The sequence below is a fragment of the Lucilia sericata genome, unplaced genomic scaffold (genome assembly GCF_015586225.1).
Source record: "Lucilia sericata isolate MDLA Ls3-8-SP2 unplaced genomic scaffold, ASM1558622v1 Contig000786F_arrow, whole genome shotgun sequence".
NCBI classification, from domain to species: domain Eukaryota; kingdom Metazoa; phylum Arthropoda; class Insecta; order Diptera; family Calliphoridae; genus Lucilia; species Lucilia sericata.
In genome coordinates, this window is record NW_023994779.1 from 142,501 (window position 1) to 170,000 (window position 27,500).

General features: G+C 33.7%; 3 protein-coding genes and 2 long non-coding RNA genes across 6 annotated transcripts in view; 2 read left to right on the forward strand and 3 right to left on the reverse strand.

The window, feature by feature from the left end:
* LOC119608074 (small RNA 2'-O-methyltransferase) overlaps positions 1 to 1,271 on the reverse strand; it is a 13,276-nt gene extending 12,005 nt beyond the window's left edge. The window contains 2 exon segments of the mRNA XM_037962336.1: positions 829 to 906; positions 970 to 1,271. Of these exon segments, the coding sequence (XP_037818264.1) occupies positions 829 to 906; positions 970 to 1,125 (234 nt within the window). The 5' untranslated portion in view covers positions 1,126 to 1,271.
* Positions 1,272 to 1,309: 38 nt separating this feature from the next.
* LOC119608076 lies at positions 1,310 to 2,050 on the forward strand. The gene is made up of 2 exons (XR_005231789.1): positions 1,310 to 1,618; positions 1,683 to 2,050. It is a non-coding gene; the product is annotated as an uncharacterized LOC119608076 (long non-coding RNA).
* Positions 2,044 to 3,544, reverse strand: LOC119608075. Of its 2 annotated transcripts, none has more exons than XR_005231787.1 (5): positions 3,270 to 3,544; positions 2,990 to 3,084; positions 2,720 to 2,807; positions 2,413 to 2,526; positions 2,044 to 2,166 (listed from the first exon to the last, which is right to left on the reverse strand). It is a non-coding gene; the product is annotated as an uncharacterized LOC119608075 (long non-coding RNA). The 2 variants fall into 2 exon arrangements; XR_005231788.1 differs by having other exon boundaries at positions 2,409 to 2,526.
* A 1,845-nt stretch (positions 3,545 to 5,389) lies between these two features.
* On the reverse strand, positions 5,390 to 14,632 carry LOC119608081 (little elongation complex subunit 1). The gene is made up of 3 exons (XM_037962343.1): positions 12,881 to 14,632; positions 12,663 to 12,821; positions 5,390 to 10,464 (listed from the first exon to the last, which is right to left on the reverse strand). The coding sequence occupies exons 1-3, from the start codon at positions 14,400 to 14,402 to the stop codon at positions 5,537 to 5,539; spliced, it is 6,609 nt and encodes a 2,202-aa protein (XP_037818271.1). The 5' UTR covers positions 14,403 to 14,632; the 3' UTR covers positions 5,390 to 5,536.
* A 1,403-nt stretch (positions 14,633 to 16,035) lies between these two features.
* The window catches only part of LOC119608086 (serine-threonine kinase receptor-associated protein), an 11,936-nt gene continuing 471 nt past the window's right edge, over positions 16,036 to 27,500 (forward strand). Inside the window, exons 1-3 of the mRNA XM_037962349.1 lie at positions 16,036 to 16,877; positions 26,756 to 27,421; positions 27,488 to 27,500. The exon at positions 27,488 to 27,500 is cut by the window's right edge and continues 471 nt beyond it. Coding sequence (XP_037818277.1) covers positions 16,760 to 16,877; positions 26,756 to 27,421; positions 27,488 to 27,500 — 797 coding nt within the window. The 5' untranslated portion in view covers positions 16,036 to 16,759. The remainder of the gene's footprint in view (positions 16,878 to 26,755; positions 27,422 to 27,487) is intronic.

Below are 27,500 nucleotides of genomic sequence, written 5' to 3' on the forward strand. Positions count from 1 at the left end.
AGATAGATAGATAGATAGATAGATAGATAGATAGATAGATAGATAGGTAGATAGATAGATAGATAGATAGTAGTTAGTTAGTTAGTTAGTTAGTTAGTTAGTTAGTTAGTTAGTTAGTTAGTTAGTTAGTTAGTTAGTTAGTTAGTTAGTTAGTTAGTTAGTTAGTTAGTTAGTTAGTTAGTTAGTTAGTTAGTTAGTTAGTTAGTTAGTTAGTTAGTTAGTTAGTTAGTTAGTTAGTTAGTTAGTTAGTTAGTTAGTTAGTTAGTTAGTTAGTTAGTTAGTTAGTTAGTTAGTTAGTTAGTTAGTTAGAATGATAGATAGATAGTTAGTTAGTTAGAATGATAGATACATAGATAGATAGTTAGAATGATAGATAGATACACAGATAGAGAGATACACAGGTTGATAGATAGATAAAGAGATAGTTAGATTGATAGATAGAAAAATCTCTCCGTAGGCGAAAAGTTGGCTACTCTGTATTTGAATCAATACCAATTAAGCCTTTTTCCTTTATTACCAATTTTCGTTTTAACAGACAGACAAAACGGACAAGGTACGTTCGTCCATTTCGTCTTACAATATTAAAGAGACTTAGAAAATTGTAATACTTTTGTGGTTACAAGACCAACAATAACTCTATGTATGTATAACAAATGAAATGACAAAATTTTCATAAAACATTTGTGAAGATGATTGTAATAAATTTGGGGATTCCCACTTTTCTATAGGATTTTCACAAAAGAAATTCACATCTAAATTGATTGTTTTATAATCACCGTCTTGTTTGAATATTTTAAATTTAACTATACATCTTAACTGTAAACTTACCTCTAAAATATGCTCCACATGGGGTATACGACGTAGTAGCGTTAGGAGGCGCAGTTCAGCACAACCAAAATCTACAATCTATATTAAAATTCAATAACACATGGATATTGTCTGCAACAACAGCAAATTTAATGTTAATACCTTCTTCAATGGCTGCTTCCAGTGGGGATCCTCTATAATGCGTACGGCTGTTGTATAGCGTTGTTCATAAACGGGAGGATCAAATTTTATTTGTCCTTCAGGTGTTTTATAGGTTTTTGTTTTTAAGCCACCATTAGGTAAATTATAGGAAAACATGTTTTCTTTTGTTTTCACAATAAAATTTCACCACTTTTCACAAGTTCTAATAGAATTTTTACAAATTAAAGCCGAGGAAGCAGAAATGTAAACAAATTGTTGTTGCAAAAAGTTTTTGATGTCATTCACAATAGAGCCGGCAAGTATAAATACATTATAACATTTCAATTGTAAAGAAACGGGCTGGAATGAAACAGACATTTGAATTTTGAGCTGTAACAGAGTTGAATTACAATTGCGACTGCAGTCAGCAGTCGGCAAGCGTTTATGTATAAATATTGATATTCGTTTAAAAAAAGTAGCACACAAACTTATGTATTACTTTTTAATTAAAAAAATTGAGTCAAGTGATAAAATGGCCAGAAAAAAAAACAAAAATGGAATCATTTTTTTGGGAGATTTATATTACTAGTCACAAATTGTATTTATAAAATGGAGCCAGATCTGAGATTGGTAGAGTAACAGTTTCGAAACGGTGAAAAACAGCGTTATGGTATTTCAAATAAAAAAAAACACTGAAATAATTAAAAATTAGGCAGTTTCTGATTTAAATGCAGTATAATTAATACCTTTTAGGAAATGAATCACTGATCTGCATGATTCGTCATACGTCCTCAAATGCATCACAGAAATCTACCTATGATGCGCATCAACATCTCAAACTATCAGCTACAGTGCAGTGATACATTAACCATCAGAATAAAATCCAAGTCGGAAATTAAAACTTTCAGAAAACAAATATTTCATCATTCATCTGATTATTTTTTAGACAACTTTCAAGGATACAAAACCTATTTGATATTTTATAAGGTAGACTGTACTTATTGCATTTCGCCCCCCAAGGTGCCGAAATGTTAATATTCAGAGTAAAAAATTTCAGACTGAACTAAGAAAATATAATAATACAAAAATACAATGTTTTTAATGAAAACGTGTTTTTTATTAAATCTTTTTGAATCCACAAAATATCACATATATAATTAGGAATTTCTTGTTTCAAAGATTTTACTGCAATACCATTCAATCACACCAAAGGGTAAACTGCAATTAAAAGAAATTACAACAAAATTAATAAAATGTTTAAATACAATCATAAAAATTTAAAAATATAAATTGTTATTTAAGTTAGTTTCAGTCAACCGGTATCATCAAGATTCTTTGCTTTATGACAGGGATAACTAATATCATCATTGCCAAACTTAATAATTTATGATTTAATTTTTGATCAAATTATATCATAAATTTAGAACAAATTTCAAATTTTCTTAAAAATGAATACCCACCTACCTAATGCTATGCACACATGATCTGGCATCTTTGAAACATTGTGGTAATAAAACAGCGTGTTTAGCAACCATTTTTTATTTAATTTTGGAATTGAAACATGTCTGCCAAGTAGCTCTGAAAGATACAAGTAAAAAAACCACGTGTTAAACTACAATTCTATACATTTTGTTAATAAAAACAGAATATTTTTTACGTTTTTTTCAGACGTAAAGTAATCAACATAAAAAGTTCTGTTATATGCTTGTCTACTATAAATATCATCATAATAACACAATTTTGAATAGTTTTATTGAAATACAATGCTTACCTCATGGTTACACGATTCTTGGAGAAATCACTTTCAATCGGATATTTTGCAAACTTTACAGGCATTTTTCCAAATTGTTTCAGAGTTCCTAAAATTATAAAAAAAGGTTAAAAATTAGTAAATTTGCTTCCAAAAAGTTATAAATTCTGGTAGTTTTTTTATGAAATTTCAGTTAAAAAAACCAATCAACATGAAATGTCAGACTGGGGCGGTACGTAAAATCATCACTTTAACAAATATTATAAAGTTTCATAGTAAAACTCTGCTTACCTTATGATTACACGATTCTAGAACAACAGGACTCATTTCCCTTTACATCGTAAACAGCATTTTTCCAGATTGTTTATCTCCTCAGAGTTTACACACTAAAATCATAATAAAATATATAAAAATTAGTTAATTTATTTCCAAAAATGTCTAAATTCAATAGATTTTTATGAAATTTCAGTTAAAAAAAAAACCAATCAACATTTAACGTTCAGACTGGGGCGGTACGTAAAATCATCATTTAAACAAACATTAAAAATATCCTTTTTTTACAAATACTAACCTCAAAGTTATAAATTTCCACATGGTTTTCCCAATTTCTAAGAAATTTTCCAATGCATTTTCAAATTTCACCGCCGAATTCAAAATGTAGCTCACACGTTTAGGTTTTTAATTAAAATTTCCATTTTGTTTAATTTTATTATTTGCCTTAATATTGACAAAAAACTAATTTCAATGTTGTCGTCACGTTTCTTGTTAATTTATAAATGAAAGAATTGTTCCCAGAATTTTTGTTAAGTACTCATTTTGAGAAACAGAAAATTGTTCAAACGGTTATCGGTTACTTGAAAACTATGATTAAACACCCAGTGAAGTTGGCTGCGGTTTGTTTTTGTATGCACAGTATTGCCATACTAAAAAAATCAGAGTTGATGTTAAACATTTCATTGAAATTGTTTACACGTGATAGAAATTGTGTGATATTTCTAAAAAAACATAATTGTGTTTTAAAATATGAGTAGAGTTCTATATAGTTGAAACAAAATAAAGATTTTTTTTTGGCAATTTTTGATCTTCATACTATTTTGCGCCTTTTAAACTTTTTTTCTACTTTTTCTGTCATACTTATATCAACGTTTTTTTACTTTTTAATTATTCGATATTTTTTTTACAAAATAGACCCTTTTATAGTCTATACTATAATCTAGTCTATAAGTAGTCTAGTAATGTCTATAGTCTGGCCAATAGTCCAGTTTATTGTTTAGCCTATAGTTTAGTCTATATTTTAGCCTGTAGTCTAGTCTATAGTTTACCGTCTAGACTGTAGTATAGTTTATTTTATAACAGTCTATAGTCTAGTTTATTTTATAACATAGTCTATAGTCTAGTCGAAAAATACCGTCTATAAGTAGTCTATAGTCTAGCCTGTATTCTAATCTATAGTTTAGCCTTTAGTCTATTTATAGCCTAGTTTATAGTCTATTCTATGGTATGTTCTATAAATCGACTTTCGAATAATCGAACAATCGACTTTTTGTCGAAAAAAGTCGAAAAGTCGAAGTCGACTATTTTGTTCCAAAAAAGTCGATAACTCGACTATCGTCTATGAAAAAAGTCGAAAAGTCGACTTTGTAAATAAAAGTCGAAAAAAGTCGAAAAGTCGAAAAAAGTCGAAAAGTCGAAAAAAGTCGATAAGTCGAAAAAAGTCGAAAAGTCGAAAAAAGTCGAAAAGTCGGAAAAAGTCGAAAAGTCGGAAAAAGTCGAAAAGTCGGAAAAAGTCGAAAAGTCGAAAAAAGTCGAAAATAGTCGAAAATTTTAAAAAAGTGGAAAAGAGGTCAAAAACTCTAAAATAGTCGGAAAAACTCGAAAAAAGTAAAAAAATAGTCGAAAAAAAGTCGAAATAAGTCGAAAATAGTCAAAAAGTCGTAAAAAATCGAAAAGTCGGAAAAAGTCGAAATAAGTCGGAAAAAGTCGAAAAAAGTCGAAAAGTCGAAAAAAGTCGAAAAAAGTCGGAAAAAGTCGGAAAAAGTCGAAAAGTCGGAAAAAGTCGAAAAGTCGGAAAAAGTCGAAAGGTCGAAAAGTCGACCATTTATAAAATACTAAAAGTCGAAAAGTCTAAAAGTCGACTTTTAAATAAATGAAAAAGGTCGAAAAGTCGAAAAATCGACTTTTCATAAAATGGAAAAAGTCGAAAGGTCGAAAAGTCGACTTTTAACTAAATGCAAAAAGTAGAAAAGTCGACTTTTTGTTTCAACTATAGAACCCTAATGTTATATAGTTTAGTCTATATTCTAGAGTTTTTCTAGAGAATAATCTAATCTTTAGTCTAGTCCATAGTCTGGTTTGTCGACATTTTTGACTTTTCCGATTTTAATTTACAAAGAGGGTCACATGTATATATGTATGTACGTAGTTATGTGCGTAAGCATCGATCCTCGTATACATCATTGAACGGCCCACAACAGCCTATAGCAAAGATTGAAGAAAACTTGTCACGAAATCTCAGAATCGTTCTGAGTTCGGGATGGAGCAACAGGCTTAATACCTACTGGTTCCGCCTAAATCTCGCCTTCCCTAAAGAATGCCCAGCTTGTGGTCTGGTTCCTTAAAATTACCATATCTATAACACTACTCTAAAGCAGGATCAAGTTGTTTGCCGGTTAAATAACAAGTAAATTTCGATTCAAGGAGATTTCAACAATTTCCTTTAAAATAGCAAATATTGCTTTTATTTATTTATCTTACAAAAATACTTAAATAAAACTGCCTTAATAAAATATTTAATCGTTAAACTACTATTAACACTTATTAATTAACTTAACGTATATATTAATTAGGATATTTTGACTTCAAATTCTTCCAATAGTTTAAAGGACGACGATGTAGAAATGTCTTTAACATAGCCTGAGTGTGAGTATTTAAATCGTAGGTGGGTTGAAAATGACACAGTAAATTATAACAATATTCCAGATCGAAACGTTGCAGACGTAAGATGGAACACAAGGCAGCCTCCTGAATAAGTTGACGCTCAAAGCCGTTAAGAAAACGAGCAAATTCATTGAAATAGATTTTAGCATCGGTTTCCACGGGAAATGGTTTAACAATCATCGATATAATTTCCAATAATACGGCAATACGTTTATCATACTCTGTGCTTTTCAAAGCTAAACTGTAGTATTCATTTACCAGCGGTAGTAAGTGTTGGCCAAGTATAAGCTGTTGTGTCCTAGGAACACCTAAACGCTTACACAATAAACCAAAGGCCAGAGAGATGTTATAAAATTTGGAATTTTTTAATTTCTCCACCAAAACATTGATGACTTCTTCTAAGGCGGGTTTAAAGGGTTCAAAGTGATATTCATAGCGCAGCTTAGAGAGTAAAGATTTACCACGTAAATCCGGTTTATCCATGTCATATTTCGTGCTCATTAGAATTTGTTGTATAACACTTATTAAGGCATCCGAACGATCATAGGTTTTATCCTCACGATGAGGCAAGACGGTAGGATACCACATCAGTACTTCATGAATCATAAGGGTGGATTTTAGCAAATAAAAATACAAACATTTAGCTATAAAGAGGCGAGCTGGATGTTTAGGCATTTGTACATATTCCTGAACTTTACAGGCCATTAAATAGAGTTGTGTCAAATTCAAGGTGGCTTGTAAAGATAAATTTTCCATTTGCTTCCAATTAAAGAGCAGCAGTTCTATTTTATCAATTAAATCTTGACAAAAGCGAGCATTCCTTGCTGTTAGATGGCTTAGCAAAGCAAATAAACGTTGTAAACATTTGGACAAATGTCGCGGAGGCATTTCTTGTATTATCGAGGGTAATTCGTTTTCCTGTACATTTGTACCTTCCGAATTTTGGGCTATAGTTATTAAAGTTTTCTGTATGAGCCCGTAATCGGGTGAAATACTTAAAAGTTTGTTAATTAAACGTATGGAGGTGCAATTAGGATCCAATTCCATTTCTGAATAACAAAATGCATTGATTTCTTTGTGATATTGTGTTAATAGATTTTTCTGACGTTGACTTTCTTTGGTGCTTAGGGATTCTATGACATGTTTTTGATTGTCGTTTCTATAGGAATCGATTAGAACATCGAATAGAGTTTGATTGTTGGTTTGAGGCTTAAAAGGTGAAAGACGTTCGCTGGGTATGTTAACAGAAGTTTCATTGTTACTTTCTAAGGTAGAAGGAGGAGGAGGAGGAGGAGATTGTGGAGAATCGGAATAAACAAAATTTGTATCTTTTGTGGCAGTAGTACTAGTGTGTTGGTAGTGGCAGGTTAATTCAAGGGCTTTTTGTTCGGTATCTCTTAAATCATTAGTATCTATGGACATTTTTGTTATATTAAGAGAGTTACTTTCATCTAACTCGGATTTTTCTAGAGTTGGCTCCATTTCGTTTTCTAGAAAGCTTTTATGGTTTTCCAGTTTCTTTATATCTTTATTATCTTCTGTTAATCTTTCCCGAAAGAAACCCATTTCTATAGCAGCTTCATTTTCCTTTAATTTGCAGTTCGTTTCGCTAGTTTCACTTTTCATTTTTACAATTTTAGTTTTAGCTTCTTCCTTTAGAACATTATTTACATTTTTATTTATCTTTGTATATTTACCCAGTTTGATAGGAGTTTTACTTAGATTTAAACTTTCTTCCAATATCATTTGTTTGGCCTTTAAACGTTGTGATCTCTTGCAAGGTATTACTTCAGCTAAACATTCACTTTTACGTTTTCTTCCTCTTTTGGGTTTATTGTCGGGTTCCATTACATCATTCTTAAGTAAATCATCTACTATAGGATTCAGCGACTCTGTTAGCACCTCATTATAAAGAGAACTATTTAATAATGTGGAAATATTAGATGAATTTATAGTTTCATCCGAATTTTCATTAGATTTCATTAGTTCGGTGTTTGTTTCCTTTGAATTCGAGTCATTTTGATCTTCATCGATCATTAATTCATCCGTTTCATCTTCAGTATCCAGAGATGTATTTAAAATAAGTTCTTTGTTTAGTTTGGAGACTTCATTTTCAAAATTTATGGAATTCCTTTGTACAGTTGATAAATTTCCTTCCGGGGGTTTCAAGTGATCTTGATTGTTTATTAAATCTTTTTCAAAAGTTCTATTAGAGTTCCTTTTATATTCCGGACTTTTTAAAACTTTTCCAAAGGGCTTCATTGATTCTCCTATTTCTTTAGTTATAGAATTATTTAAATCTAAAAGTTTAAGTTTTGTTAAACCTGAACTTTTAACTTTGTCCCCAGCTTCCTTAACGCTCTTCTTTTCTGGTGTTTTGGGCAATTCTGTTTTGTTTAAAGTGTTATCCTTTACTGTTGAATCATTTATGGTAATTACAGACCAACACAAGGAATTTTCCTCTCTTGAGTTTGTTTTTTCTAAATTACTTGTACTGGATGTTGTGCTATCAGCCTCTATTAGCTCCTGAGTGAAAGTTCTATTAACCTTCAAGTTGTTTTCTGTTTGCTGTAGGAATTTAGGGTTGTTTTCTTCAACGGCACTTAGTTTTAAAGGATTATATCCTGTTCCTTCTGGCGATTTAGTTAATTCTATTTTATCTATTATTGTGGAGTCATTTTTGGTAATGACCGAGCAAGATAATGAATGTTCCTTAATAGAGTTGGATTTATCTAAATTACTTGGACTGGGGTTACAGCTATCATTATTTATTACCTCTTGAGCCGATTTTGTATTAACATCAAAGTTATTATCTACTTCCTGCAGTAAATGATGATATGCTCCTCCTTCTATTGGTTTGCCTTTTGTTTGTTCTAGAAATTTACTTGGTGATTCACATTCTTCTTTTTCTTTAGAAATCCTTTTTTCATTCGAATCAGTTGAGATATTAGAGTCAAAAGTTTGGTTAAAACTTTCCTTAGGTATTTCACTTTCTTCACTTTCATTAGAAATCCTTTCATCATCGTCTGACTCAGTTGAAGTAGTTGCAGCCAATGTTTTGTTGCAACTTTGGTTTGATAATTCTTGTTCTAATTCCTGATTTATTTCTTTTGTGTCATTACAAAAACTTTCATTTATAAGGCTTTCATTGTCTGAAGATAGTTCTAGATCCTTTTCAAAATCACTGATATACATAGGAGCGTTGCTAACATCTCTTTGGCTTTCATTGTCTGATGATAATTCCAGATCTTTTTCAAAATTACTGCAATACAAAGGAGCGTTACTAAGTTCTTTTTGGCTTTCATTGTCTGATGATAGTTCCAGATCTTTTTCAAAATCACTGGCATACATTGCAGAGTTATTAAAATCTTGCTGTTGTGATTCTACAATACAACCATTCTCCGCAGCAGTATCATCACTTAAGTTTGGCAAACAGTTAATACTATTCTCCACACAGACTATCTTAGTAGTTTCCTTTAACTTTGTAGTGTTTGTGCAAGATTCCTCAGTAGAAGTTTGTGTAGCAATGACTTGTGTTTGTTTTAACCCGACGTTAGGAACTTCAATTTCATTATTAACTAAATTATCATTATTTGTTTCAGTCACATCTGCCTTACAATTGTAATCATCTGAAGATATTTGCAAATCCTGTTCGATCTCCCTTAAACGCACATCTGATTCTATAGAATCTTTAACATTTGCAAACAATTCCATTTGGGGCAGATGCTCACATTCCAGTCTTTTTAATAAAGGTGTTGGTAAGTCGGGTATTGTAAACCTTTCAGGGATATTTTCACAGCCATCAAGAGACATTTCGAAAACTGGAGTATTTAAAATAGGCAATGAAAATTGTTGCTCTGGTGTCTGTCTTAAAGTTAAATGACAAGATTCATAATCACTACAGGCTTTCGAGTCATAACTCTCTTCGTAACCATTAGTTTGTGACAAATTTGTAGAATTTATCACTTCAGCATTAGACCAATTTGTGGTATATTCTGTAAAGTTGTCATTAATATTAATATCTTCTTTATAAGCCTCTTCACTTAAATTTAGTTTAGTTTTTATCACAGTTTTGGCATTGTTCTCCTCCATTTCTAGCTCTTCTATTTCACTATCTGAATCACCAAATAGTAATTGATACTTGTCGGCTATATTTTTGCAAGCTTTAGATTTTTTACGCTTTCTTTCTGAATCCTTGTCATTTCTAGTCGTTAGTTTAGTTCGTGGTAAACTGCTAGAGGGTTTAATAAAAGTAAATTCTTCCTGGATTTTTTCTTTCTCTTTAATTGAACTTTGTTCTAAGAAAATTTTCTCAGTTTCTGAGATATTTTCCTCTTGTTTAAGAGCGAATGTTTTTAGAAAATCTACGGCAGTTTCTTCGCTTTCATTTGGTATAGTTTCATTCGATAATACCACAACAGAAGGTTGCTTGTTGATGTCAGCTTTAGAATGTTTAGATTTTCTTGTTTCATGTGACTTTTTGCGATGATCTTTAGTTTTAAGTAATCTTTTTAAAGCCTTACGTTTCTTTTTATTTAAATTAAGTTCCGGTATAAGCTCTTGTATTTCTTCCAATAGTTTGTGTTTAGTTTTCGGTTTGTTTGATGATTTTTTGTGCGGTTTAAGTGTGTTTTCTTCATCTGTTATGTTGGACTTTTTGGAAGGAGTGTGTACTTCAGTTGTATTTGAGGCATTGTGTATTTGTTGTATTTCTCTGTCCATGGAGTTGGAATCCTGTGAATAGTTTTCTAAGAGGACGCTTGAAGTTGTAATGCTAGTAGGAATTGGGCTAATTGAGGCTCTTTGTAGCTGAATATGATGAGAGTTTTCTGAAAAATAAAATAAAAAATTTAATGAAACAAAATTTGGAGTAATGAATCTATAGAGCGAGCGAGCGAGCGGCGAGCGAGCGAGCGGCGAGCGAGCGAGCGAGCGAGCGAGCGAGCGACGAGCGAGCGAGCGAGCCAGCGAGCGAGCGAGCGAGCGAGCGAGCGAGCGAGCGAGCGAGGAGCGAGCGAGCGAGCGAGAGAGCGAGCGAGCGAGCAGTCGAGCGAGGAGAGAGCGAGCGAGCGAGCGAGCGAGCGAGCGAGCGAGCGAGCGAGCGAGCGAGCGAGCGAGCGAGAGAGGAGCGAGAGCAGCGAGCGAGCGAGCGAGCGAGCGAGCGAGCGAGCGAAGCGAGCAGCGAGCGAGCGAGCGAGCGAGCGAAGAGCAGCGAGCGAGCGAGCGAGCGAGCGAGCGAGCGAGGAGCGAGCGAGCGAGCGAGCGAGCGAGCGAGCGAGCGAGCGAGCGAGCGAGGCAGCGAGCGAGCGAGCGAGCGAGCGAGCGAGCGAGCTAGCAGCCGCCAGCCAGGGAGCGAGCGAGCGAGCGAGCGAGCGAGCGAGCGAGCGAGCGAGCGAGCGAGAGAGCGAGCGAGCGAGCGAGCGAGCGAGCGACCGAGCGAGCGAGCGAGCGAGCGAGCGAGGCGAGGAGAGAGCGAGCGAGCGAGCGAGCGAGCGAGGCCGAGCGAGCGAGCGAGCAGCGAGCGAGCGAGCGAGCGAGCGATCGAGCGAGCGAGCAGAGCGAGCGAGCGAGCGAGCGAGCGAGCAGCGAGCGAGCGAGCGAGCGAGCGAGCGAGCGAGCGAGCGAGCGAGCGAGCGAGCGCGAGCGAGAGCGAGGTCGAGATCTATCGATCGAGCGATCTAGCTAGATCGACGAGCGAGCGCGCGAAGCTAGATCGATCGAGCGAGCGAGCGAGCAGCGAGCGAGCGAGCGAGCGAGCGAGCGACGAGGAGCGAGGAGCGAGCGAGCGAGCGAGCTAGCGAGCGAGCGGGCGGCGAGCGAGCGAGAGAGAGGAGCGAGCGAGCGAGCGAGCGAGCGAGCGAGCGAGCGAGCGAGCGAGCGAGCGAGCGAGCGAGCGAGCGAGCGAGCGAGAGCGAGCGACGAGCGAGCGAGCGAGCGAGCGAGCGAGCGAGCGAGCGAGGATCGAGCGAGGAGCGAGCGAGCGAGCGAGCGAGCGAGCGCGAGCGAGCGAGCGAGGAGCGAGCGAGCTAGCGAGGAGCGAGCGAGCGAGCGAGCGAGCGAGCGAGCGAGCGAGCGAGAGCGAGCGAGAGAGCGAGCGAGCGAGCGAGCGAGCGAGCGAGCGAGCGAGCGAGAGCGAGGAGCGAGCGAGCGAGCGAGCGAGCGAGCGAGAGCGAGCGAGAGAGCGAGGCAGCGAGCGAGCGAGCGAGAGCGAGCGAGCGAGCGAGCTAGCGAGCGAGGGCAAGAGGGCGAGCGAGCGAGAGGAGAGCGAGCGAGCGAGCGAGCGAGCGAGCGAGCGAGCGAGCGAGCGAGCGAGCGAGCGAGCGAGAGAGCGAGCGAGCCAGCGAAGCGAGCGAGCGAGCGAGCGAGCGAGCGAGCGAGCGAGCGAGCGAGCGAGCGAGGAGGCGAGCGAGGCGAGCGAGCGAGCGAGCGAGCGAGCGAGCGAGCGAGCGAGCGAGCGAGAGACCGAGCGAGGAGCGAGCGAGAGCGAGCGAGCGAGCGAGCGAGCGAGCGAGCGAGGCGAGCGAGAGCGAGCGAGCGAGCGAGGCGAGCGAGCGAGCGAGCGAGCGAGCGAGCGAGCGAGCGAGCGAGAGCAGCAGCGAGCGAGCAGGAGCGAGCGAGCGAGCGAGCGAGAGAGCGAGCGAGCGAGCGAGCGAGCGCAGCGAGCGAGCGAGCGAGCGAGCGAGAGAGCGAGCGAGCGAGAGAGCGAGCGAGCGAGACGAGCGAGCGAGCGAGAGCGAGCGAGCGAGCGCGACGAGCGAGCGAGAGAGCGAGCGAGCGAGCGAGCGAGCGAGAGCGAGCTAGCGAGCAGAGCAAGATAGAATCAGCGAGTATCGTAGCGGCGAGCGAAGCGATCGAGATCGATGATGCTATCGAGTCGAGCTATAGCGAGCTAGCTAGCGATATCTACTATCGATATCTATCTATATCTATCTATCTATCTATATCTATCTATCTATCTATCTATCTATCTATCTATCTATCTATCTATATCTATCTATCTATCTATCAACCTATCTTTTGAACTTACCTCTTATAGAGTCACCTCTTAAAGGCTCAACACTTTCTCCTTCTCCAGTATTAGTTCTAGCAGTTAAGATTTTTTGAGCTTCTGGTCTCACAACATTTGTTGACAAAACAGAAGATTCATTAAAACGTATGGGACTTCGCCTAGAGTCATTAGAATTATCTAAAAATAAAAAAGTTATAAAAAACAAATAATTGTAAAAAAAAAACTCAAAATTTTACCCATTTGCTGCAACGTTTGCGTCTCTATTGTAGAGGTATTTGGCGGCTGAGAATTCACATATAAATCCAGCAGCCAATCCAGGAACTGTTGTTGATTTAAAGCGGAATTTTGATTTGTATTTGCAATGCCAGCATTGCTTGTTTGTAATAAACTCAAAAGCATTTTACCAAATATTTGCCAAAGTTCATTAAAAGCATTTGACGATAATTGACCCAGAGCTGAATTTGTATTAGCATTGAATAAATTTAATATAGAGCTAGCATATTGATTGCTAGCAACCTGACTTGAAAGTGAACTAATGCGGGATCTATTTGAGGCTGTTATGGGATTTGTATTTGGCGTTGGAGAGGCTGAAGGAGTAATAATTTCCTGTTTAATATTATTGGCCTGATTGGGTGGTAGATAATCAATTTTTCTTCTTATATTACACAACATTGTGCAAGTGCCGGTATTTATGGACTTTTTGTTATTATCCTTTTTAATACGTGAAGGTGGTGATTCCAACAAAGGTGATACAGATCTTATGTTAGACCATCTGGAATAGACGTTCAATATATCATCAATTGCCGGAATTTTTTGTGGTTCTGGAAACATGGTTTGTACATGTTTTTGTACAATCTTTTCAGTATTAGTTTGTCGAGTAATCATGGTGCTTATGTACTGAGAAGCCTGATCACGTTTTGTTGCTGTTGTTGTTGTTGTTGAACATTGTGTATTTTGATCTTTTAATTTTGGTTTGTTGTTACAAGTTAGACATTCCTGTTTAGCGGAAGAAGTAAATTGTGTAGTTTGGTCATGTTTGATGGCTGGTGGTGTGGAACATTGTATATTTTGATCTTGCATTTTAGGTTTATTGCTACAGTTTAAACAAACTGCTGCAGATTTTAATAGATCACACTGTATAAACATTTCCTGAGTTTTAATTTTATTACTCCTCGTTTTGCCTTTTTTGGGACTACTAATGGGTGCTATTTTTAGTTTCATGGTGGCACAGTATTCCTTAAGTCTTTCGACTAAATCTTTATCAGGTAAATATTTCAATATATCTTCCGCCTCTAGCTTCTTCATCATTCTTACATACTTAACTACCAGATTATCAAAATTTATGGGTCGTCCATCGTACTGTGCTAAACGTGCCTTCATTTGCTCATTCATCAAAGTCTTATTTGTTAAATCCTCATCAATTTTATCGTATTCCACTTGTAGTTTTTCTAAATTTTGTTTGGCTTTAGCATGCTCGTGTTTTTCTTTGTTATACAGCTGCTGGACTTGTTGTGCTGTCTGTTGGAAATCTTTTAGTCTTTCCTGTAAGCCATTGTTTTGACTGCGAAGTTTATCAATTTCCTGCAATAATTCATCTACTTTGGCTATAGTTTGCGCCATTTCAAATTTTCTAGAAGCCGGTTTCTTTTTGCTAAATCTTACATCCAGTGCATTATAATTACATGGAGTTTGTATCCTTGGCACAGAATGTCCTTGCTTGGGAGGTGTTTTAAGAAAATCCAAATTTAGTTCTTCCATTGTACAACACTTTGATTTTTGTTAATATAAAATAATTTTTTTAATATTTTGTTTTATTCTTCTTTTACTTAAACTTTAAGAGGTTTTTCGTAAATCATTTTATAGAAAACAAATAAAATATTTCTTTTCTTATTAATAAACGTTTATTTTCTTCACATTTTTAGCGCAAACACATTTTTTTTAATAAACAAGACCTTTTTTCATCAAAATCACACAGACGAGGCGAATGTGACAGGGTGTTGTTAAGGGGGAATTCTGTTTTTTTTAAGCAAGGGATTTGACGGTATCAGTGCAGTCAGAATTATTTTTTATATACAGAATTTGACAGTTTTCAGGTACAAATAGAACTGATCAGCTGTTTCAATAACTTCACCTTGTTTAAATTTGTAATGTAAACACACAAAATGTCAAAAAAGCCGAAAAAAGCATGCTTAGAGACAGTGTTGTTAATTCGCTGCTTTTAAGAAGAAAACGAATGTTTTCTTGAAAACATAAATAATGATTTAAATTAAAAATATGAAATTTTATTTTAATTATAATAAAATTTGATTGAATAAAAAGGATGACTCCCGGCCTCTACAACAAGTTTAAAAATAGCTAATAAAATTTACAAATATTTAACAAGGTTGAAAAGTCCACAATCTTCTACAAATAAAGTTGAATAATTGATTTTGTAGATATAAGTCGAAAAAAGTGAAATAAATGGAAGAAAGCCAACAAATTGGAAAATTCTATATATAGTTTTAACAAAAAGTCTACTTTTGGAATTTATAAAAAGTCAACTTTTTGACTTTTCGTCCTTTATAAATTGCAAAAACTTAAATATGTCAAATATGTAAAACAAAATTATTGAAAAAATTAGATATTTTTGTTAGCACTTTAATACACTTACACAAACAAGTCTAAAAAAGTTCCAACAATCGAATCGAACAATCGACTTTTTGTCGAAAAAAGTCGAAGTCGACTATTTTGTTCCAAAAAAGTCGATAACTCGACTATCATCTGTGAAAAAAGTCGAAGAGTCGACTTTGTTAATAAAAGTCGAAAAAAGTCGATAAGTCGTAAAAAGTCGATAAGTCGAAAAGTCGAATAAAGTCGGAAAAAGTCGGAAACTCGAAAATTGTAGAAAAAAGTCGAAAATTTTAAAAAAGTGGAAAAAAAGTCAAAAACTCTAAAATAGTCGGAAAAACTCGAAAAAAGTAAAAAAAAGTCGAAAGAAGTCGAAAATAGTCAAAAAAAGTCGGAAAAAGTCAAAAAAAAGTCGAAAAATCGGAAAAAGTCGAAAAGTCGACTATTTATAAAATACTTATATTCGAAAAGTCTAAAAGTCGACTTTTAATTAAATGAAAAAAGTCGAAAAATTGACTTTTCATAAAATGCAAAAAGTCGAAAAGTCGACATTTAACTAAATGAAAAAAGTCGAAAAGTCGAATTTCGTTTCAACTATAGAACCCTACCAAAAGCCGACAATTTCAAAATTCCTATGCATAGCATTTTTTAAAAAATCAAAAAAAAAAATTTAATGAAATATTAATTTTTACAGTGTATTTTTTTCCACCACACAGCCAATAAGAAAACAGAAACCGAAAAAAACAATAAAAATGCCCGAATTCACCATATAGTTGTCATTCGCTTTGTTCATTTATTCGGGTTCACGCGTCAAGTCGGTAACGTAGAAAAAAACAAATTCATTTCATTTTTGTTTTTTTCCAAATACACACGCACTCAAATGCAAAATAATTTAAATTTTTTACATAATTCTCATCAATAAAAAGTGTAAATTTTCAAGTATATTTGATTAAAAGTGCAAAAAATTTTTAATAAAAATTCAATTTGGGACAAACGTCAAGAAAAAATTTAACAACTTCTTTTGCAAAAAAGAGCACAAAAAAGCTGAGAAAGAAAAATTAAAAATAAAACAACAACATACACAACGACGGCTGACATAAAAAGCACACCACCACTAACAATAACAACAACATCATCATTATCATCAACATTAAACAACAAAACTTAAAAAAGTAAAAGAAGAAAGAAAAAAAAATTACAAAATTTTTATATAGAAGACAACAACAAACCAAAAGTAAAAGGTTATTTTTTCATATTTGCCAGACAACTAAAGAAATATTTGCAAGGATTATTTAAATAATTGGAAAATAATTAAAAGCAACATTAAAACAAGTAATTAAATAAAAAGTGCATTAAGACTGATCGATATAAAAGATTCTTATAAAAAAATTTAATTTAAAAAACAAACAAAAAACTTGCATTATAAATTTTTTAATTAAAACTCGAATATAGTGTATTGTGTATTTATTTATCAGCGTTAGCTATAGTATTAGAATAAACAAACAAAAATGACCACAAATCTACGTCAGATTCCCTTAACCTGCAGTGGACACACTCGCCCTGTAGTGCATTTGGATTTTAGTGATGTTTGTGATAGTGGCTACTTTTTAATATCGGCATGTAAAGGTAAGTAGTTCGAAATTTTAAGCGTATTTAAGGACCCAAAGTATAAAAAATCATATTTTTGGAAGTCACTATTTTTGTTGGTTATTTTTTATAGCTTATATACCAGACTATAGACCAGACAGTAGACCAGCATAGACTCTATTAAAAAAAGTGTAGCGCTGCTTCATGTTTTATTGAATTTGCTTTTATTAAAGTGCCATTCAAGATATTTTGAAAAGTATTAATTTAATTGTATTTTACTAAAATATCAGTTTAATATAAGAAAAAAAACAAGTTCTTCTATTTTCTGTACATACCTATACGAATTGTTTTCTTGCTATTATTAAATATTTATGTAGTTTATAATTATGGTGATTGATGGCTGCTAACATAAACAATGGTCTAAACTTCTATTTGCAAAAAATGTCTATATATTTAGGTCAAGGTATGGATTTGCTATATCTTTTAAGAGAACCTGTTCCAAAAATTCATACATATGAAAGAATTTAATTTTAAACTAATTGGTATTTAAACAAATTGAAAAAATCTCTGTTTTTAAAAGAAAAGTTTAGTACTTACCTATTAATTTTTCTACATTTCCTTTAATTTTTTTATTAGATTTTCAAAAATAGAATGCATACTTCCACAAATAGTACAACTTATTTTTATCCCACTACAAAAATGAAATAGCACTTTTTTGCATTTTGTAATAAACTAAAATTCAAGGGGTGTACGTTAAGTGCCTGACCTTGTGGAAGTGATATTGTCATTATTAATATAAAATCAATGTTATAGCATGCTAATATATTTAAAAAAATTTCAAAATTGTTTTAATTTTTGTTATTAAATAATAATATTCTAAATAATTTAATATTACTTCTTTCGATATTTTTATCTAATAGAAAACATTATTTAAGACCAGACTATAGATCGGACTATAGACTCGACTGTAGACTAGACTATAGACAAGCCTGTAGACTATACTATAGACAAGCCTGTAGGCTATACTATAGACAAGCCTGTAGATTATACTATAGACCAGACTATAGACTAGACTATAGACTAGACTATAGACCAGACTATAGACTAGACTATAGACTAGACTATAGACTTGATTATAGACTAGACTATAGACTAGACTATAGACTAGACTATAGATCAGACTAGGCTATAGACTAGACTATAGACTAGACTATAGACTAGACTATAGACTAGACTATAGACTAGACTATAGACTAGACTATAGACTAGACTATAGTCTAGACTATAGACTAGACTATAGACTAGACATAGACTAGACTATAGACTAGACTATAGACTAGACTATAGACTAGACTATAGACTAGACTATAGACTAGACTATAGACTAGACTATAGACTAGACTATAGACTAGACTATAGACTAGACTATAGACTAGACTATAGACTAGACTATAGACTAGACTATAGACTAGACTATAGACTAGACTATAGACTAGACTATAGACTAGACTATAGACTAGACTATAGACTAGACTATAGACTAGACTATAGACTAGACTATAGACTAGACTATAGACTAGACTATAGACTAGACTATAGACTAGACTATAGACTAGACTATAGACTAGACTATAGACTAGACTATAGACTAGACTATAGACTAGACTATAGACTAGACTATAGACTATAGACTAGACTATAGACTAGACTATAGACTATAGACTAGACTGTAGACTAGACTATAGACTAGACTATAGACTAGACTATAGACTAGACTATAGACTAGACTATAGACTAGACTATAGACTAGACTATAGACTAGACTATAGACTAGACTATAGACTAGACTATAGACTAGACTATAGACTAGACTATAGACTAGACTATAGACTAGACTATAGACTAGACTATAGACTAGACTATAGACCAGACTATAGACTAGACTATAGACTAGACTATAGACTAGACTATAGACTAGACTATAGACTAGACTATAGACTAGACTATAGACTAGACTATAGACTAGACTATAGACTAGACTATAGACTAGACTATAGACTAGACTATAGACTAGACTATAGACTAGACTATAGACTAGACTATAGACTAGACTATAGACTAGACTATAGACTAGACTATAGACTAGACTATAGACTAGACTATAGACTAGACTATAGACTAGACTATAGACTAGACTATAGGCTAGACTATAGACTAGACTAGACTATAGGCTAGACTATAGACTAGACTATAGACTAGACTATAGACTAGACTATAGACTGGACTATAGACTAGACTATAGACTAGACTATAGACTAGACTATAGACTAGACTATAGACTAGACTATAGACTAGACTATAGACTAGACTATAGACTAGACTATAGACTAGACTATAGACTAGACTATAGACTAGACTATAGACTAGACTATAGACTAGACTATAGACTAGACTATAGACTAGACTATAGACTAGACTATAGACTAGACTATAGACTAGACTATAGACTAGACTATAGACTAGACTATAGACTAGACTATAGACTAGACTATAGGATAGACTATAGAATGGACTAGACTACAGACTAATCTATAGTTGAGGCTAAAGACTAGATTATATACTGGACTATAGTCGAGACTAGACTATAAACTAGCCTGTAGTCGAGCCTATAGACTAGACTATAGACTGGACTATAGACTAAACTATAGACTAGACTTTAGAATGGACTAGACTACAGACTAATCTATAGTTGAGGCTAAAGACTAGATTATATACTGGACTATAGTCGAGACTAGACTATAAACTAGCCTGTAGTCGAGCCTATAGGCTCGAAACTATAGCCTAAACTTTAATTATGTCTATAGACTTGTCTGTAGTTGAGACTATAGTTTCAATCATATAATCATGACTATAGGCTAGATTTTGGCCATTTGAAATCCTATTATAATAGATTTTCAACCCATACAGACTATTTTGTTTATATTAACTTTCATAAAATTATCTCTTTATGTTGATGTTTATTCATTTTAGAATTTCCGACAACATTTTTGTGACAACTTTTTTTGCAAAAACATCTTATTTTTATTGCTGTTTACTGTTTTGCTGCATTACGTTTTTTTCCTGATTGGTTTCAACAACAAGTTTTGTTGTTTTATTTCAAAATTATTTAAGGAAAACAAAAAGAAATATTTGAAATTAATTAATTTCTTTATTGTGTTTGTAAAACGTACTGACGTTTTATTACAAAGCAGCAGATCTGCTGCAATTTTCTGAAGTATTGTGCAGTTATTGTAATTAATTTCCTTTAAGTGAGAGATGTTTGCTGGTGACTGCTTGTTATTGATTCGTTGATAAACTCGTTGCACATACGGGAAGCACCTTGAAATTTCTCATGTTGTTTTTAATCATTTATTGTGAGAGCTTTAAAATAACAAATAATTTTTGTATAGTTTTCTAAATAATTTTTAAAATTTAGTTTTAAAGTAGAAAGCAAAATAATTTGTTGTTATTTTATAATATTTTTTATTAAATGTTTTTTTTTCTTTCTTTGTTTTAAACATTTTGTTGTGTATTTTTTAGATTTTCTTTTTTTCTCTGTTAATGATTTAGTTTGTTTTGTTGCTTTTTTATTTGAAACATTCATTCATTTGTTCTTGATCACCTTGATTACACAGAATATTACGAAATGTATTCTTGAATATGTATTTATAATTCAATTTTAATTTTAATGAAATTATTTTATTAAATCATTATTTAAACTTAACATCATGTCATGTATATTTACATATAAACAGCTTTCATTTTCAATTTTAGTTTTCTAATTTAATCATTTTTATTTATGCAAGTATTCGTGTTTAGTTTACAGTTATTTTTAAGATAATGTATTTTTATTATAGTAAATAACTGTTTGGTTAAAATAACCTATTTTTGGCATTAAGAGATGTTTTAAGAGTTCACTTTATACTATAGAGTAGATTAGCGTCTGGATTATAGACTACAGACAGAACTAATTCTAAACTATGAAGCAGACTATATTATGAACTATCGACTAGACCAGGGGTCGGCAAACTTTTGAGTCGGAAGAGCCAAAAATTACAGTTTACAAAACATATGTTTTAAAAGACCCACAAAATTGTTGTTTATTAAAACTTTACAAATACTTTATGAATTCACTTCAAAAACATAAACTTGGATTAATTATCTACAGGACATTCTGCAAAGAATCTTACATATAGATTTTTGACTACAAATACTTTTTGAATTTATATGGGTCATTCGAATGCATTTTTTAAGCACTCGTTATATAAAAATATAGAAGTTTATTAGAGTAGGGCGACAGTGTTATCATTTAAAAGGCATTTGGAAACATATCAGGAAATGTAAAAATCACGAAAATTGATGACGCAGCTAATACAGTATAAAGTAATATATTATTTTGGCGGCAATCGAGATAAATATTTTACCAACCCCAATATTAGGTCATTTTCAGAAAATGACTAACGATCATAATTGACTTAACAGTAGCAATATAGCAGCGAAATTCAAAATATACAAGTTTTATAAGAACAAATATCTATCTTCCAAATTTGATTTTAACGTTCATAACTGTCTTAATAATAGCAATATTATGACAAAATTCAACACAAACAAAACATAATTGACAAATCCCCTTTAAAAAGGTCTACTTCGGAAAATAACTTTAACATTCATAACTGATTTAATAATACATATTAGTATAGCGACGCAATTCGACACAAACAAGTATTATAGGAACGAAAATCTCTCTCCAAAATTTTGTAAGGATCAGTTCATTGTTGACCATACCCCCATATAAATTCCTCTTCAGGAAATGACTTCAACGCTCATAACATGCTTAATAATACCAGCATAGTGGTGAAATTCGTCATAAACAAGTTTATAGGAACAAATATATCTATACCAAATTTAATAAGGATGGATTCAGAATTGACCCTACCCACCCATATAGTGTTCACGAAAACGACGAAAAATACAAGTATAGTGATGAAAATCAACACAAACAAGTAGGGTCCAAGATCTCATTACCAAATTTTGTAAGGATGTGTCGGTCCATAATACACTGTAAAACGTTTCTAAAACGCGCAATATTTAAATATTGAAGTTTTTAAATAGAACAAGTTTTTAGTATTTACCCAGCCAAAAATTCGGTAATGGGTTGTACTTCCATAACCACTTACTTTTCAATGACTACTACTTACCGTCTGCATTACTTAGAAGTATTCTAGTAATAACTTTCTTATAATCTGATATAGAAGTACTTTATTTTCGGCATTGTCATTTTTTTGTCGTTTTAAGTATTGTGTTTTACAAAAAATAAAACAAAATTAATTTTGATGTGAAAACCATTATTTGATGCGCAATAAAATAAATAGCTATGCAGTGTGTAGAACATTTGACTAAAAAATCGAAGTCCCTGGTTCGTATCCTAGCTGGCTCTTTTTATTATTAAAAAACAAAACAACTTACTCAACAACTGTTTTGTAAGAGAAATTGCAAGTACTTTTTTAACTTCCTATTAGTAAGCGTGCGTAGAAGTACTTGCCTCCAATGACATCACCGTGTTAAAATAATGACTTAAAATGCTAATGAAGAAGTAGTGAAAAGAGGTTTTATTAGCTTTTTAACTCACGACTTTTCAATGTAAGTTTTTCCTGGGTAACTGTGTCCAAACTCTCTACATTATTAAGTAATTATTTAATTACTATATTTTCAATTTCCAAAAAATATTTTTTAATTCAAAAACACGAAAATTTCGGAATGTATGATCATGTTTTACATTTTATCTAATGGCACTTCGTAGGAGCGCTCATGATACCCCATCGTTTATAGGGAACTTTTCAACTAAAAATTTAAAGAATTAAACATTTTCTTACAATACTTGTACATGGAACAAATTCAATAGGAGAGATAGGTTTGTATAGCTTTAGAAAGTTTGGATCATAACTTGTTGTTTAAAGTTTCACAAACGACTCTAAACTTTCATTTGTTAGTTGTCTCACATGCAGAAGGATTAAACAAAGTTGAAATGTTGTGTATATTGTAGAAACGTATGCGAATTGTTTTGTTAGTTTTAACAAACACTGCTCGTTAATCTATTCAGAAAGATTTTAATATATGTATATATTTTTTTTATAAAATAAAAAAATACGTATGAAACTAAAGAGCCATAGCTCCACATCCAAAGAGCCGCATTTGGCTCGCGAGCCGTAGTTTGCCGACCCCTGGACTAGACTATTGTTTGAACTGTAGACTAGACTATAGTTTGAACAATAGACTATAAACTAGACTGTAGACTAGACTATATACTAGACTATGGAAAGACTATAGACTAGACTATAGACTGACTGTAGACAAGCCTATAGACTAGACTATAAACTAGAATATAGACTAGACTATTGATTAGATTATTGACTAGACTATAGACTAGACTATAGACTAGACTATAGACTAGACTATAGACTAGACTATAGACTAGACTATAGACTAGACTATAGACTAGACTATAGACTAGACTATAGACTAGACTATAGACTAGACTATAGACTAGACTATAGACTAGACTATAGACTAGACTATAGACTAGACTATAGACTAGACTATAGACTAGACTATAGACTAGACTATAGACTAGACTATAGACTAGACTATAGACTAGACTATAGACTAGACTATAGACTAGACTATAGACTAGACTATAGACTAGACTATAGACTAGACTATAGACTAGACTATAGACTAGACTAGACTATAGACTAGACTATAGACTAGACTATAGACTAGACTATAGACTAGACTATAGACTAGACTATAGACTAGACTATAGACTAGACTATAGACTAGACTATAGACTAGACTATAGACTAGACTATAGACTAGACTATAGACTAGACTATAGACTAGACTATAGACTAGACTATAGACTAGACTATAGACTAGACTATAGACTAGACTATAGACTAGACTATAGACTAGACTATAGACTAGACTATAGACTAGACTATAGACTAGACTATAGACCAGACTATAGACTAGAGTCTAGTCACTAGACTATAGACTAGACTATAGACTAGACTATAGACTAGACTATAGACTAGACTATAGACTAGACTATAGACTAGACTATAGACTAGACTATAGACTAGACTATAGACTAGACTATAGACTAGACTATAGACTAGACTATAGACTAGACTATAGACTAGACTATAGACTAGACTATAGACTAAACTATAGACTAGAGTATAGACTAGACTATAGACTAGACTATAGACTAGACTATAGACTAGACTATAGACTAGACTATAGACTAGACTATAGACAAGACTATACTATAGACTAGACTAAACTATAGACTAGACTATAGACTAAACTATAGACTAGACTATAGACTAAACTATAGACTAGACTATAGACTAAACTATAGACTAGACTATAGACTAGACTATATACTAGACTATAGACTAGACTATATACTAGACTATAGACTAGACTATAGACTAGACTATAGACTTATAGATTATGGTCTTAACCCAGATTACAATAGGGCTAATATATTGAATTATATATACTAGACTATAGACTAGACTATAGACTAGACTAGACTATAGACTAGACTATAGACTAGACTAGACTATAGACTAGACTATATACTAGACTATAGACTAGACTATAGACTAGACTATAGACTAGACTATAGACTAGACTAGACTATAGACTAGAGTATAGATTAGACTATAGACTAGACTATAGACTAGACTATAGACTAAACTATAGACTAGACTATAGACTAGACTATAGACTAGAGTATAGATTAGACTATAGACCAGACTATAGACTAGACTATAGTCTAGTCTATACTAGACTATAGACTAGACTAGACTATATACTAGACTATAGACTAGACTAGACTATAGACTCTATAGTCTAGTCTATAGTCTAGTCTAGTCTAGTCTATAGTCTAGTCTAGTCTATAGTCTAGTCTAGTCTAGTCTATACTAGACTATAGACTAGACTAGACTATAGACTAGACTATAGATTAGACTATAGACTAGACTATAGACTAGACTATAGACTAGACTATAGACAAGACTATAGACTAGACTATAGACAAGACTATAGACTAGACTATAGACTAGACTATAGACTAGACTATAGACTAGACTATAGACTAGACTATAAACTAAACTATAGACTAGACTATAGACTAGACTATAGACTAGACTATAGACTAGACTATAGACTAGACTATAGACTGGACTATAGACTAGACTATAGACTAGACTATAGACTAGACTATAGACTAGACTATAGACTAGACTATAGACTAGACTATAGACTAGACTATAGACTAGACTATAGACTATACTATAGACTAGACTATAGACTATACTATAGACTAGACTATAGACTAGACTATAGACTAGACTATAGACTAGACTATAGACTAGACTATAGACTAGACTATAGACTAGACTATAGACTAGACTATAGACTAGACTATAGACTAGACTATAGACTAGACTATAGACTAGACTATAGACTAGACTATAGACTAGACTATAGACTAGACTATAGACTAGACTATAGACTAGACTATAGACTAGACTATAGACTAGACTATAGACTAGACTATAGAATAGACTATAGACTAGACTATAGACTAGACTATAGACTATAGACTAACTAGACTATAGACTAGACTATAGACTAGACTATAGACTAGACTATAGACTAGACTATAGACTAGACTATAGACTAGACTATAGACTAGACTATAGACTAGACTATAGACTAGACTATAGACTAGACTATAGACTAGACTATAGACTAGACTATAGACTAGACTATAGACTAGACTATAGACTAGACTATAGACTAGACTATAGACTAGACTATAGACTAGACTATAGACTAGACTATAGACTAGACTATAGACTAGACTAAACTATAGACTAGACTATAGACTAAACTATAGACTAGACTATAGACTAAACTATAGACTAGACTATAGACTAAACTATAGTCTAGTCTATAGTCTAGACTATATACTAGACTATAGACTAGACTATATACTAGACTATAGACTAGACTATAGACTATACCATAGACTAGACTATAGACTAGACTATAGACTAAACTATAGACTAGACTATAGACTAAACTATAGACTAGACTATAGACTAGACTATATACTAGAGTATAGACTAGACTATATACTAGACTATAGACTAGACTATAGACTATACCATAGACTAGACTATAGACTAGACTATAGACTAGACTATAGACTTAAAGATTATGGTCTTAACCCAGATTACAATAGGGCTAATATATTGAATTATATAGAATTTGGAAACTTGAGTTCTTAATTTTTATTAAAGCTTTAAAGCTTATTTAGGAATTTCTTTAAATAAAATTATAATTCAAATAAAACCTGTAGAATCATTCATAATACCGGTAATACGAGTTAAGCTCTACATAATTTTGCATTTAAATTCCATACACAAAAAATATTAAAAATATCGGCAGAACAGACAGAAATGTAATTTTAAAAAAGTTTTTTTTCACTACAACAAACAATGCAATTCTCGTTTTATGCTTTAAAAGTATAGACAGACAGACAAAGAGACGGACATCATGCTAGTCGATACCTGCTGATGTTGTTTGTTGTCGCTGTTGTGTGCCTGTAATGTATTATGTGAGTAAATGGTGGGGCTATCAGGTCGTTGGCATTGAGGCAAGTCATTGAGTCAAGGTTGTTTCCGCAAACTATAATTTACAAAAAAAAAAACAAGTGAAACAAAAATACAATTTAAAAAGCTTTTTTTTAAAAAATAAACGTTCTTTTTTGTAATTGCCGTTTCTCTTTTTATTTCTAGATGGCAGTCCCATGTTACGGCAGGGTGATACCGGCGATTGGATCGGTACATTTGAGGGTCACAAGGGAGCTGTATGGGGTGTAGCTTTAAATAAAAATGCCACCTTGGCAGCTTCAGGTGCAGCAGATTTTACGGGAAAAGTATGGAATGCCATTACAGGCGGTGAACTACATAGTTTCCAACACAAACACATTGTTAAATCGGTGGCATTTGATACGAATTCCGAGAATATAGTTACAGGCAGCAATGAGAAATTGGTACGTGTCTTTAATCTCGAACAGCCACAGGCTGAGCCCGAAATGTATAGCGGTCATGGTGGCGCAATTAAAAGAGCACTATTCTGTCGCAATGATAAGTGCATTATAACGGCAGCTGATGATAAGACCGTACGTTTGTGGGATCGTTTGACCGGCAATGAGGTGCAACGTCTTTCATTCCCCAACAATCCGAATAGTTTAGAGATTTCCGCAGACAATCATATACTTACGATAACTCATGGTTCCAGTATTAGTTTTTGGGAAGTGGAAACATTGAAGAAACTTAAAGAAGTTAAGGTGCCCACTAATGTCTCGTCGGCCAGTTTGCATCCGGATAAACATGTGTTTGTGTGTGGTGGTGAAGATTTTAAAATGTATAAATTTGATTATATAACTGGCAATGAAATTGGTGAGTTTGTAATTGTTATATTTGTTTGTAAACATTTATAATTTATTTTTCTATTATTTTTTATAGAATCTTTTAAGGG

Coding starts and splice junctions, on each gene's coding strand:
- LOC119608081 (XM_037962343.1), bottom strand. CDS start 14,402: ATGGAAGAACTAAATTTGGATTTTCTTAAAACACCTCCCAAGCAAGGA. Junction 12,822..12,880: donor GCAAACGTTGCAGCAAATGG/GTAAAATTTTGA, acceptor TTTTATTTTTAG/ATAATTCTAATGACTCTAGG. Junction 10,465..12,662: donor AAGAGGTGACTCTATAAGAG/GTAAGTTCAAAA, acceptor TTTATTTTTCAG/AAAACTCTCATCATATTCAG.